Below are 14,803 nucleotides of genomic sequence, written 5' to 3' on the forward strand. Positions count from 1 at the left end.
GTGTTGTATTGCTTTTAGACAACAATAGAGCTCTATGACACACAGGATATAAGATCTGTTGAATGTCAGACTTAAAACATGTCAGTAGGATACCTTCTTCAAGCTTTGTTCATGGATTGTGTGAGACTGACAAACATAAATAAAATCACTGTTATATTATTCATCAGCACTTGTTCTTAGGTCAGATCTAAATTTAAAAATGCCTTGGACCAAACATAATCTAGTACACACAACAGGCTTGTTTTTAGTGCTGTGGAATACTGATACTAAAAAAGAAATGTACTATGAATAGTGCTACACAATTATTTATTCATTTATATGTAAAGGTTAACACAAATAAAAGATGAAAAGTAAGGAGATTACTGTTGTTACACTAGTAATATAATGACTAGGTGTATAAACAAGGCAGAGAAACTGCAATGGCATTTATTTGATAAAGGATTTTTTTTCTTTCTATCACTGCAGAAAAGGTTTTGTCTTTTTGCGGCCCTGCAAGGTGCCATTTCTCTTCCTGTCTGTTTACCATTCTCAGCCCCAGTTTAAATGTCCCTGTTAAATGGCAGTGGCTCCAATGGTTTTTGGTTTGTGCACGGTGTTGGCGGCTCTTAGATGGGTTTATTACTAATTGCCTGGCACAAGCATCCACTTTAAGATTAAACACCATCCATCAACATACTCTGGTGGGCAAGAGCACTTGGCTGTAGGTGTGTTTTTCATGAATCATGCTTTGTGCAAGAACAAATATAACAGAGAAATAAGAAAACCTAAATGCACAAGGCCCAGTGTTGGTTCGGGCGTTCACCTGGGACACGGTCCAAAAATACAGAAGACTTCCAGCTGCATCACTGAAGTTTACAAGCCAGAGGTAGTTCGGTTCTAACCAAAGAAAACTATTGTAAGCTGTTTTTTGTTGTCGTCATGAGTGTACGGGTTTTACCGGGTCGATTCCAAGTGGATAAGGCCCGTTGAACACACCAGGAACCGCTGGGTCTAATTGTAGAACTGAATTTCCATCAAGTGTCTCGAACCTAGGACAGCAGCAGGAAATTAATGAATGGATGTAGTAAAATGAAATAGGTTACTTACATGCTGCAGGTTTTAGAGGAATAAGTAATACAAGCAAATACGCATTTGGCAATTCAAAGTGTTCCACTTCCTTTGATACTTTCTGACAATTTCAATAACAGACATTTACAAAAAATACACAACTTCCTCTACCGATCTGAGGAACTATATTAAGGTGTTGGTGAAGAACTTAGACAGTATCAGTCCGAGAAGAGTCGGCGGCTGACTTACGTCCAGTTGGCTCCTTTTGGACCAAACATGGGCCTAACGCTCCATCCAGAGCCAAACATGTTGAGTGACTTGGAGAAGCAGTCGTTGTAAATGACACCAGTGTAGACGGAGAAGAGCCCCATCAGCAGGATGATGTAGCGACCAGCAAACACCATGTTGAACATCTACAGAAACACAAGAACACAGATAGCATGTTTCAACTGTGAGATTGAACCACGGAGCTTTTAATTTCTGTATTTGTCCTTCCTGTAAGGTTAAATGAGTTATTCGCTGAATCATTTCAAAAGAAAGCAAAACATTATAATTCATCTGTGTAAATAATTATCAAGCACATGCATTTTTTAAGGAATGTGAAGTCTGTGTTTTATCGTATTGATTAAATGTGCTCTGTTAAATAGCAGTTTCAGTCACAGCTAGCTCTGTTCTTCTTTACAGTACATGTTGTGTGTATTATGTTTGTGTGCTTATTTATGTTCTGATCTCTGTAATGTTTTTGCAAACAAAAGCCAAAAAAACAAGAGGAAACAACATCTCATTAAAACACAAGAAGACTCAAGCCTTGTGTGTTTACTAGAGTCTGAATGTCAGCCTAGCTTTACACAAAGAACAAGCTGTAAGGTCAGTACAGTATGAGTTGTTTATGTCTTAAACTGCTTTTCCACCAAAATCAGTGGGTCTACACAGGTTTTTTAAACGTGGGTCAACAAGCTAAAAATCACTAATTGATCCCATTCAACTCAGCTGGTCTGTGAATCTAGTTTGGATCAAAGCCGAGCCGAGGTGACAGAAACCGGGTCTCCTGAGTCAACTGACTAAATGCAGAGTATACGCATTTTCATTGCACACAAAAGCTTGATCCTGGTGAGTTTAAGTGGGAGTTTTGACCAGTGGAAAAGAGGTGTAACTGTACCTCGTTGTCACTCTTTTGGGAGAGGAGGCGACTCTCTCGGATGACCAGGTAGAGAGCAGCACAGGTCATCAGCAAGCCGTGACCCATGTCACCGAACATCACCGCAAACAGGAAGGGGAAAGTGATGATGGTGTAGGGAGCTGTGACAGACGACAGACAGGAGAGCACCATCACACCACAATGCCTAAGATCAGATCAAGGACACCACCTCTCATGTGCTGAGTCTCTGGAAACAACTGGATATTGAGCAAGGACTGATTGAATTTACCTCCAATGAAATGAATGGCAGTAAGTACCAGGAACTCTAAACATGAGTCCAAATGTATGTGTAACAGTCTATACTGTCATGATCATATTTAATCAATGTGGACTTAAATCATATTACATATTATATACAAATGTGTAGCAAACACTGTAGAATTGCATTTTGCATTTTGGACAATAAATTATTCTACACAGTATTAGACTTTATTGTCATTGTCCTCATTTAATAATCACAATGCTTATTGTAAATTCTAGTTTGTCATTTTTTAATAGCCACTGCAGAAGTACAACAGAAACACTTCCTTCCTGCAGACTTTCCACCTTCAAAGAAACTGAGGGTTATGAACATCTTCAAGGCTTTTAAAGGGTTTAAGTATTGATTATAGCTCAACAGCAATCAAAAAAAGGTCAAATGATGACCACTACAAAAGATTTAAGAATAAAAAACAGTGTTACAGTCTGAGAAAAGAAAGTGACAGCAGCAGAGGGGCAGAATGAAATTAGAAATAAAGGTCTGGTTTTGCCTGCAGTCGAGCTCAGCAAAGGACCAAACGACAACTTTTAAGAAATTACACTATGAAGCCACCTAAACAATAATCACAAAAAGGCAATAGATTTAAACCCACTCTTTTGACAATGAGTAATTTTATTTCACAAATGGGAGGGATTTTATGTTGTCCTTAAACTACTATTGTCCTTCTGAACTAATAACATGATGAGTAATTAATCCATATAGATAAATGATTGACCTGGATTGATTTCCCGGTAGTTCCCGATGCCGTAGGCGTCAACGATGTTCTGGAAGCCTGATGTGAACTTGTTGGTCTTATTAAAGGTAGGGGGGGTTTGCTTGGTCTGCATCCTGTTGAGGATGGAGGGCACAGTCGAGCCACTCCTCTCCTGTCAAACAAAGCCCTCACTCATCAGCATCATACTGCAACTGTCACAGGGGTTAGCACAGATGACTTACACAGGCCCCAACACAACAACTAAAGTTTATACCATTCACGTGTATCTGTTTTAACTGTATCTAAGTGGGTTCTTTTAGTGTGATCTACAGATAGCTTGGAGTGGAGAGAATGAACAGATAAAGATTATACTCAGGTATGAAAGTCAGCAATAACAAACAGACTATGACCTCACATGTGATGTATAAAGGACAGGAAGAGAGCAATATGTGAGCCTTTTCTCTACACCACACACTCAAAGCAGAATATGAGTACATGATCAGTGTACAATGATAAAACTCACCGTCCCTCTGCGCAGAGCAAACTGGATGGAGTCCAGGTCTGAGACAGGACACCACACCTCGGCAATCAGACACTTCTGAGTGACGTCGATGTTGCAGAGGTTAAGTGTGTGGTAGATGGCCTTCATCTTCCTCACTTTGATGAACCACACCCTCATGGTCTTGGAGGCAGCTTGCAACACTCGCTGACGGTGGTCCTCTGTTTGGTTCAGCACCTACAGAAGCAGCGAGGAGCGATCTGTTTCAGATTGAACACCCTGGTCCCTCCGCGTTTGGTACATGCTGCTACAGGCTAACGTTAGGTAAGGTGTAATAATGACATCAGACTGCTGCTGTTATGTATCTTAAAGACACTGCCTGGTGCGGACTGTGATATTTTTGTGATATGAAAATAATGTGAGTTAAAGATTGTACAGTGGGATTGATCTGACCTTACTGGCTCCCAGGCTCAAGACGTGTTTATGTACAGAACCTGTTTCTATATAAACCTGAGTAAAATTCTCTATTGTAGTGGAGTGTGACACATTGTATGTGGTTGGCAGGCTCAGACCTAGAGCAGATTTCTCAAGCAGAACCAGGGTTTTTTCCAGGCTTAATAAGGAAAAACCAAAACACTATGAAACAGGACAAAGGTCTTTCACAGATAAGAACTAATGCCCTCTACATTATGTGGGCTTTTGTAAGTTGATTGGAAATAAATCTTATAAAAGGGAACTGAACAGACATCCTGGAGTCTCTGATTAATTCCTAGTTGTTCAGTGAGTGGCAGTGCAACAAAGAGTACAAAGGCCCTTTGAAATAATTATTAAATGAAAAATAACCTGCACTGATAATAACACGATGTGGCTTTAATATGGCTTCAACGATAAGCAGGCTTTACTCCAAGATCAACCACATGTGTGAAAGTGCACCTCATTTTAATCTATTTACATGTTTTGGTTTATTAAACGTTTGTGTAATGCCGGATCCATTTTCATGATAAACATACCATCTGGAGGTCATCGATGCGGCTATTGACTCCAGCCAGCATCTCCTTCCTCTCCTGGGGGGTTTCTGGGCATGGGTAAAGTGAGGCACGGAACCTGGAGAAGTACACCAACCAAAAGAGTCACTTTGTGCAGGACTAAATGGTGTGCCCCATTAATGCACAGAAATCCTGCAGTGTTAGGACAACAATACCACTTTTATACAGAAATAAGCGAATATACACTCAGGTTTTTTTTAAAATTGGTAAACCTGCAAAAAAAGTTGCCTTTTTTTTCCTTGCTGTGTCCAATTGTCATCACGATTGTACAAGAACATGGATTACATTGTGCAGATGATCAGATGTCCGACCCATTTTATTTCCCCTATTATTATTAACCAAACTAAACTTTGGAATCACCTGTATATATATTAAAAGTTAAACCAATTAATCACATCGAGATTATACCAGCATAAACATAATAACACACACCTCAACCTAACCTCACAGACTGGCATCTTTACACAACTTAAGGCATCGATTTTTTGCAAACCCCACAGGATAAGTCATGCAGTAAGATTTTTCTGAATTAAATATTCCACCGAAATATATTTTAGGCATCTTCCCCCATAACACCTACCCCTCACAGATCTTCTTCACTCTGTTCTTCAGCTGGTCACCTTGGAAGAAGATAATGAACACTGACTTGTGGACTTGGTCTCCCTGATAGAAAGAGAACAAGTGCAAGTCACAGGTCAGTCATGTATCTCTTTCTAATATGTAAAACTGTCAACTGTAATATGAGTGTTAGAGGTAGACCTATTTCTAAAGGTCAATATAATAATAATAGTTGGGAGAAAGAAAAAGACTGTTTTTAAATGTAAAGTCGAAACTGAACGTCTCTCACCCTCTTAGTGATAAGTGACAGTGAAACTCAGGTTTTGTGCCATTAGTAAAGTAGAGTTACTCTAGAGATGTGCAGGACACCGTCTTGAGTTGAAAAGCTAAAAGTAGCTGTCTGTTTGATATCCAGACACAACATCTGTGAACGTGGGATTCACTGGATTTCATGGTTGAATCTGTTCTGTGGCTGTTATGACCAGTATAACATTTGTTCTGTCCTGTTTCATTGTTAAATGTCACTCTCACAAACCATTAATGTTCTGTCATATTCCCGGGGGAAGGAGGATCCTTAAGTGTGTGATTTCATTTAATTTCATGAATGCATGGATAGTTACGTGGCTGGATTATTAAGATGAGAGAGCATCACAATGTGAAGTAACAGAATGGTTTCTGTTCCTGCCTGCCTGCCTTCAGTGCCCTGTCCCTTTCATATACAAGGTGATAGTGTCATCTTATATAATTCAGATAAGATAAACTGAGGACATGTCAGATGAGAGAGGTCTGGCTATGAGAGACTACATATAACCTGAATGCCACCCACCTCAGCCTCCTGTAAAATCAGCTGCTCCAACCTTATGATGGGACCGCAAAGATTTAACGCTAGCCCATATTTTGCTACTCTATCAGCAGATGAATATATAGAAGGTTCTTCACTGAGTGGAAAATTACCTTATAATGTACACCAGTTACCAAAGTCTGCCAATTTCTTTACGTTGACATTTTGGTGACGTACTCCCCCGAATGGTCGGTGGAGGCTGTGCAGCCATTGGCAACTATCACAGCCAAGTTCAGACGATCACAATAGTTAGTAAAAGGTCCTATCTGCACAGATTAATCACTCAAACCGATCAATTGGTTGACCTTTAACATGTATGACTAATTTCCGACTGCTTCGTTGGGTTTTTTCTTATTGATAACGTCTTTGCTCAGACAAAGATCGCTCGGAGCTGGAACAAAGGCTTTCAGAGGGAATTTACCAGTGTTTTGTCAGTATGTGCCGTCAATCAAGATTTTCTACCTGTCACATCTCAATAGGTGGGTTAGGATCATTTAGGTATCATTTTGCCTGACAATTGCATTTTTGCGATAAGGAAGCATAAATCATCAGAGCGCCAGTACTCAATACAGGACAAACACAGCAAGTTTCAAGAAAATGATATAAAATAAAGCGTTGGACATCTATTCTTCAGCAAGTAATGGAGGCATGACATTTGTGGCTAGCGGTGGCTGGCTACAAATATTTCTAACAACGTGGCCCAGAATAGACCCAGATCCACTCATTACATAAGCAAGGCTGTCAGCTCTGAACTGATTCTAGAGAAGGATGTCAGTGCAATGGACGAGACTGCAGTTTGATTAAATTTAATTTATTTTGGTCACATTTGGTTGGGAAGTTTTACTCATAACCTAGTTTTTTTTTGTTTTTTTGTTTTGCTAGCAGCTAAAACTGATTTGGAGCGAATGAAAACAGGGCTTCGTAATAAAAATATGAGCCTCTAATACAAAGTTGCAGACGAGGTAAATAAAAGCCTATTTGAGGAGATACAGTATGTGTCTTCATGGGTCTCTACATGATTGATGAAGTTACGTGTGCTGACCGTGGTGGGGTCCTCCAGAGGGTCCTCGATCTCTGCCTTCCTTAAGAAGACGTTACCGCGACACACCCTCCACAGCATCCTCTCAAAGGTTGGGATTCTCTCCCTGCTGATCACTCCGGCTACAAAACTGCGCAGACAAAACAGTGCTCAGAGCAGATAGCATCAAAGAATACAGACACAGTGTGTTTATAGTCTGAGTGTCAAAGAGATTTGACGAAAAGAATAATATATACAGTAATTAGTAATGGCAACTTTTAGTGCTCATTCCCTGACATTAATCGTATTGGGCCTGCAGGCTTGCTAACTAGGTGACTTGAATATCTACAAACTATTGTGGCAATACTGAACTTTTTGTCCTTATGTTTTAAAAGAAACCCTACATATATACGTAGCTGAAACACGTTCGATGGATCTGTCAGTCAGTGGGTTCATATCATGGGCTTCAACCTCTCTCCCTCCTTCAGCTCACTATCTTATCTCTGCTTGAATGATGGGGTCAGTTTGCAGCTGATTGAGACCCTTTCAGGATGAGATGGTGAAACAAAGCATGTCCTTACGAGTGAGTCTGTTCTTTCTCTTTAACGCACGTGGATGCATGTGCTGGCTGGTGACACGTCACCCAATCATCCCAAAGGTTTCACTTTATTTCCCTAATCCACAGGTGGTAATGGCCCAAGACATGTAGCAATGCAATACTTGCCATTTATCATTATTGGAAAATGATAGCTGCAACAACAAACACCACAGCTGTGGCAAATAGGGATAAATGGTGAAGTCATCACCCTTTTAACAGTGTTTGCCTTTGGGAGTGCCAGAGAGAGTGAGTGTGTATTAGTCCAGTGTGGTGCAGTGCATTCTGGTTATTAAAGGTTCTCTACCAGTTGAGCACATGGGGAACCACAGCCCTATGTTCCTCTGTTTACTCTGGTCATGTAGCACCAACTTAGATAGACAGTTTCATGAACGGGGCCATCTTTCCATCTGTGAAATACTGAAATACAGTGCTCCTGCATTCCAGAGCTTCTGCTGTGTCAGTTCTCTGTTGCCTGGATACTCTGCTCTTAGATTTTTCTTGTTGACTCGTCTACATTTTCTGGCTCTCTCTTTTCATGTGGTTGGAAGCGGGTATGTTCTAAAACTGGCACATGTAGGATGTATGTCAAAGAATTTCATTTCAATTCATCTCAGTCCAAGCGCTTTACCCCAGTCTGAGCGGGGCTCCACGGCCGCCCTCACTGCCCTCCATTAGAGCTGATGATTCCTCCAGCAGGTTTGGATCCTCCATCTGTCAACACATTAAGACAATCTCAGCAAACCACGTATCTATTGTGTCTCGAGGTGTCGTGCATATGTCTGAGAGGTTGAAATAAGCCAACCTCATCAAAGAACTGCTGCGTTCGACGGAGGATGTGTTTGAGCTCTGTCAGCTCAAGGAAGTTCTTCTTCAGCGCTTCCTGGTTGGTGTTGATCTCCTTCAGTTCATTCTCCAGCTTCTCAAAGGTGGCCTGCCAGTCACAATCAAGAGACACTCAGTGCTATGTTATGGATTTTGTTGATTTCTGTGCAGCATGTAATACAATCTCAGCCATTAAACTTGTTGGTCAACGTAACAATCTGGGCTCGAGTACATCACTCTGCAACCCAATACACGACTTCCTCACAGACACACTTCAGACAATTCTTATTGGCCATCACACCTCCTCTAACCTAGTGTTCAACACCAGAGTCGATGCAACCTTTGTGGCATCCAGTGGAGTGTATGCAGACTGTTACTACCTGAACGCCTCTCATCTCACCCTCACCTACCTCACACACGCACTGCTTTAAAAAATGGGAAAATGCAAAAGGCTGTCTTGTGAACCAGCGTCTGGTTTGTCCCTTCTGGGTTACTGTCGAATCACGATGGTGCAACATGGCAACCTCCGAGGTAAATAACCTGCTCCCTCTGAAAATATAGAAGTCTAGTTCCTAGTTTCAGGTGATCATACTCTCAAGAAAACATAATTATGAATATAGGATTCCAGTTCTGCACCTAAACCCTGCACACTGGACATGTATTTATCTTCACTGACCTCCTCTTTTGTATCCCTACTTTCATGACATACTTAAAAATAATGGCTGATGAGAAATAATTGTGATGAATTGATTACCTCCAGATCGATCATGTCCCGTGGGAAAGGCACCTCAGGATTTTCTCCAGTGTCCACAGTTGGGATGTTAGCTTTCTTGATCTCCTTCTCCACAAACCCTTTTCAGTGCAGATAATCCATGATTCAGTACTCTACTACTGTACAAACAAGTTATCTTAAGTGCCCTCAATGAAATGAAACAAGTTTCACGGGCCTAAGTGGGGGGTAAACAAGACTCAATGTATACATAGAAACACAAATATCAAAACTGCATTCATGTGGTCTGACAGGATCAGTAACCGGCTGAATCATAGGTAGGAACAACAGGACACGGTGCCCTTGGCCAGAGCTGAGGACGTATCTGAATCATGACTTACTCAGTTTCCTGTCCATCTCCTCACATCTCCTCACTTCATTCACAAACTTGCGCTGGAACACGTTTACATCTGGGTTTAGCTATGGGTAGGAAAAAAGAGGTATAACAGTTATTTGGACAAAATAATTACAGATATTTGGGTAAAACTCACTGTGACTGATAGCCAGGAACTCAATTAGAAATTTCCATACATGAATCCATTAATAAACACCAATAAATGTGTGATATGAGACAGGAAACCAGTAACACCACACCCCAGGCCCCTCACCTTCGTCACTGGCTTTCATTCAGTCAGAGATATTATTTCTGCCTCCAGAGGATTTAGATTCTGTTCATACTTACATCTCTAAACTGGACCATGCCCAGTTCTCCCAGCTCGCTGACGCAGCAGTAGGCAGCCTCAGACTGGAGAAAGAGCTGAGCCAGGGTCATCTCCTCGCTCCTGAACAGTTCCCCCATGATGAGAACCACACTCTGTCTCCGTTAGAAGGAAGAAACAGTGGACCTGCAACAGGAAGATGTGTAAGAAAAGTCTTAGATTAAAAGATTTTGAAAATATATTCATTCATTTTGTTAGGCAGTAAAAGTGCCCATTCAAAATATGATTCTTCCTAACTGAACTGTTGGTAAAGCCCATTATGTTCATCAGGGGTGCATTTCCTTACAGAAGGACGGGAACATGCTTGTGACAGAAAACTTATTCCTGTTTTTATAAGTACATGGAGTCAAAAACAGGTCTAAAAATACATGGTGGCATGGAATGTCTCACATGCACACACAGAGCTACACTGACACAATACTATTACTATTTGACATCATGTTGCATGATGTAGTATAGTATAGTATAATATAACAAGCTCAAGCTGACCTCTTCAAGTTAATGTTCATCAAAGTACCGTAGTCATCCCTACAATATGTCACAGTAGTGATATCAAGGTATTTAGACAAAAATATTGCAATTATTGATTTTGTCGACCACTCCGAGCATTTCTGAAGATTTCAAAACATCAGGATACACATCGTGTATCATGATAGAGCCAAAATATATTGCAAGATTAATTCAAGGCCATGTTGTCAAGCCCTACACATTACATTCTGTACGGACTGACCATCCATTTACTGCTCATGTGTAGCCTGCTGTAGGTGGGCTGTACCTCTACGCAGAAGGAGCATGCAGCCAAACACAGACGACAGAGGCGCTTATTGAGCAGGGCTGAGGAGCTCTGCCATAGCCTCAACATCAACCTGTTTTATGCAGTTCATTTATATTCATTTATATGCGCCCAAAACACGTCTGCGTTTATAAACTCAAGCCTCCAAAAAGCCCCGCGCTGCAGAGCAGCCTCGATGAGCATCGTTGCTGTCACTGCAGCTCCTAAACAGCCCTGCTTCCCTGCAACAGCCTCTCCTCAGCAGCCTCCCTGCTCCAGCTCTGCCTCCTCGGTGTTTCCTCTCTGTGTCTTCTCTGTCTCCTCTCTGTCTCCTCTGTTTTCTCTCTGTCTCCTCTCCGTCTCCTTTCTGCCTCCTCACTGCCTCCTCTCTGTTTCCTCTCTGCCTCCTCTCTATCTCCTCTCTGCCCTTCACCGTTCAAGGACGCCATGATGCTGCGGGATTCCGGCCTCCCGCTCCGTGTGAGCATCTGTCACCTCCTGTCTCTCACTGACACAGTGAGAGACAGGAGGTGAGCATCTATGTGCCTATTTGTCTATTTGTCACAGACACATAGATATATCACATATTATATGACAGACATTATAATAAATGCTATGGTATTCAGCATACACATTTTTCTTAACACACTAACGTCGCGCGACCATTACAGGCCCAGCAGCGGAGCATGATGGGTGAGAACACGGATGGAGCAGAACGTCAGCCCGCCGTCTGAACGGCAGGTGTGAACAGGGACGAACCGGGTCACTGACAGACAGAACAGACATTTGATGAGGCAACGATTAAATACATGACGAACACTGGGCGACTGAGACAGAAGCAGCTGTTCGGTCACATCATCACCGTCCTCAGCATCATCACCGTCCCCACGTCATGGCGGACAGGACTGTGGTTCGGACCTGTGACTGTCCCTGAACACTGAAACGACCTGACTACATAAAAACATCGTCGGACTCACCTGTCGTCGCCTCTCTCCGGCCGCTGGACCCGTCTGGATGCTGGATGCTGCGGTCCAGCAGGGTGCGTTAAGCTATAGACAGACACACCACCGGAAATAAACACCATTTCAGAATAAGAGCGTGTCATATAGACTTGGTTTGTTGTCATTTTAAATTGATTGAACAATATGTGAATAATTATTATACCAATGTATTTCTTTTCATGATATAAACACGATTATTCGGTCGCCGTGGTGCTTTTTATTGCAAAAATCATGCAAATAGATGCCATTGTAGTTTTTATTTTGAAAAATCAAACGGAAACTCGAATTAAAAGAATCCACTAGATCTGACATGGTTAATCCAGGATTGTTAAAATCGTGACACGGAGATTTAACTGGGACCTGCAACCAACCCTGCAGACACCTATATTAAAAATAATAGAAATAGACAATTTAAAAGTGTAATAGTACCTCCGCGCACACACACACACACACACACACACACACACACACACACACACACACACACACACACACACACACACAGGAAGATGTCATAGCCTATATAGTCCTGAGTCAGACAGAAATAATTCAGATCACCAGTGACACTTAAATGGCTTCTCAGTTTAATCCACAATATGACTTTGCCGATAACACCAGAATTAGCACGAGATAGCCAGCTAAGATTTTTATAATAATAATAGATAATCCTCCTATTTTATGATGCTTGACAACATGCCAAACTCTGAGCTCATGAATACCATGCAGGATGGATTCAGCTGTGGAGTGCAGTTCTGGAGAGGATGTAGCAGGAGGTGTTCTGGTTCGCATGGCAACTTTTGCAACATCTCCACTCAGGGCAGGCCTGGGGAAGTGGTTTTCAATACAAGCAAAGTTTCTGTGCTATCTAAGATGGTCTGCCAAGAGACGAGTCACATCATTTTTCATCTGTAAAGTGCCAGTTCACATCAAAAGTTCTCATGATCTCATGATCAGATTTCATGGCACTCTTAGATTAGAGCAGGTCCAGACCATTTATCTTTCATTTACAGAGACCATTCCCCATCAGCAAGCATTTGGTGACAGAGGTGAGAAAAAAACTGCCAAGGGCAGCAAAGGTTCCTGAAATGTCCCTGTTTGTGGGACAAATAAAGGAATTCTGATTCTGATTGCCTTCATATGAATCAGTTGTTCATCAGATTTTTTACTTTCTGCATGTATTACAAGCATAAATACACATTTGCAGCTTTTATAGATCAAGTAATGGATACTTTGTGGCTGTACTTGAACTTGACAACATCTTGCTGTTCCTTACCTTTACCTTTTAAAGGCAGCATATCCATTCTAACAGCACAGCTATGCACTGCCGTTCAACATATTATGAGACAGCACCACAGTTCTTCCTAGAGATGTTGAATCATTCACACAGGATACAATGATCATGTGACCTCTGTGTGTGGGACACTGTGGAAGCTGGTGCTGTGGGATTTGCACTGTACAAACTGTGGACATGGCAGATTCACACAGGATTATGATCACAGTGAACTTCATCTTTATTTCACATTATTAGAGGTCCACAGGTACTGCTGGTCCTGTGTGATAATGGCTGACTGTTTTATGTCTTTCATCTCAACAATATCAAGGTAAACAGTGGAAATACAGCATCAAGTTACAAGTCATGTACCAGGATTTGTCTTGGCATGAATTGATTAGCCATGACCAGGTTCATCATTTTGGATGATCCTGCATTTTCTTATGGTAACCCTTTGCATTGACACCTCTGCTGTGACAGTTCTGCTCTGCTGTAATATATAGGATTAAGTGATTATTATGTGCCAACTAAGATGTTTTTGACACTTAGTCTCAGCACCTCTACTACAGTGCTACCAAAACCACTTCTCTAAATGTCCTGAAAATAAGGTCTACCAGATGTGGTGGAATAGTCCACAACTCGCCAAGTGTTGAGTCAGTACTAGCACGATCCTGTTGAAATTTTTCCTCTTACAAACAGCCACAGCAAAGTCTCACCCCCTCTCAGTCCCACATGGTGCAGAGTTTAAACCAGGACACTGGCTGACTGCCAGGGAGCAATTTTGGAAGCATGGAGCTCCTATAATGTACATTAATTACCCCTGCAGACTTGCACAAGATGCAGCATCTCAAGGATGACTTTCTGCCTCATTCCAGGGTGCCATGTGGTTGTCATAATTTGTGTGCATTAGTGCATTTGAGATTGTCATGTGTTGCTGTGCAGAGGAAAACAAGGCAGAGTGTGCCACTGAGACCCACATGGTAATGACAAGGAGGTGCGCATGGAAAACTGCTTTCCATGGTTTCCAAAAAAGGGACAGAGTCTTTAAAATCTTATTCAAAAATATGTCTTTCTTGCAGCTGTTGGACCTTGACCCTTGGTCATTCTTCACTGCTGACTGTTCTTTCTGAATCAATTCATGATTCAGTGGCTAAATGGATCAGATGTTCCGTCAGGTTGAAGAGGGTGTTTACAGTGGATAGCGATGTTGTCTCCAAGATAAGCATGCTTTTAGTGGCTGTCCTCTCTGAAGGTGCTGAGCTGTCTCAGTCTATTTAGACCCTGAATTTACAGAAGCAAATGATGATTGGAGCTCTTTTACGCATGAGGTCATCTCTTATATACAGTGAACTGTAGTTGAATCTAAAGGATAGTAAACTATGGTTGAGTAAAGATATGAAATAATTATGAGAGAGCAAAAATGTAGCTTTCAAAGGCTTCAAAGATTTTTATAAAGCATGTTAGTGTACACCGAGAGTGGCAATGTAAAGAGGTAAAATAGAGTTCACAACCAAAAAAATTCAACCCTAACGACAGAAGGGTCTGTCCATTGAAAAGACACTACATTTATTTTGTTGATCCTTTTATAAATTACAATGACAATAGGTGCATTCAACCATATGGATACAACCTAAAACTGCAAGAATAATGCAACTGCAGAAACTATATGAACTCAGCTGAGCTGCTTCTAAT

General features: G+C 41.5%; 1 protein-coding gene across 2 annotated transcripts in view; it reads right to left on the reverse strand.

Moving 5' to 3' along the window:
- The window catches only part of LOC119009632 (V-type proton ATPase 116 kDa subunit a1-like), a 34,086-nt gene extending 22,185 nt beyond the window's left edge, over positions 1-11,901 (reverse strand). For both annotated transcript variants that reach the window (XM_037081081.1, XM_037081080.1), the window contains exons 1-14: positions 11,818-11,901; positions 10,032-10,194; positions 9,691-9,769; positions 9,335-9,432; positions 8,561-8,689; positions 8,387-8,469; positions 7,185-7,311; positions 5,324-5,406; positions 4,708-4,801; positions 3,722-3,934; positions 3,220-3,370; positions 2,207-2,346; positions 1,297-1,460; positions 938-1,028 (exon numbers count right to left, since the gene is read on the reverse strand). In XM_037081081.1, the coding sequence (XP_036936976.1) occupies positions 938-1,028; positions 1,297-1,460; positions 2,207-2,346; positions 3,220-3,370; positions 3,722-3,934; positions 4,708-4,801; positions 5,324-5,406; positions 7,185-7,311; positions 8,387-8,469; positions 8,561-8,689; positions 9,335-9,432; positions 9,691-9,769; positions 10,032-10,148 (1,569 nt within the window). In that variant the 5' untranslated portion in view covers positions 10,149-10,194; positions 11,818-11,901. The remainder of the gene's footprint in view (positions 1-937; positions 1,029-1,296; positions 1,461-2,206; positions 2,347-3,219; positions 3,371-3,721; positions 3,935-4,707; positions 4,802-5,323; positions 5,407-7,184; positions 7,312-8,386; positions 8,470-8,560; positions 8,690-9,334; positions 9,433-9,690; positions 9,770-10,031; positions 10,195-11,817) is intronic.
- Positions 11,902-14,803: the final 2,902 nt, after the last annotated feature.

The sequence above is a fragment of the Acanthopagrus latus genome, chromosome 20, assembly GCF_904848185.1.
Source record: "Acanthopagrus latus isolate v.2019 chromosome 20, fAcaLat1.1, whole genome shotgun sequence".
Taxonomy (NCBI): domain Eukaryota; kingdom Metazoa; phylum Chordata; class Actinopteri; order Spariformes; family Sparidae; genus Acanthopagrus; species Acanthopagrus latus.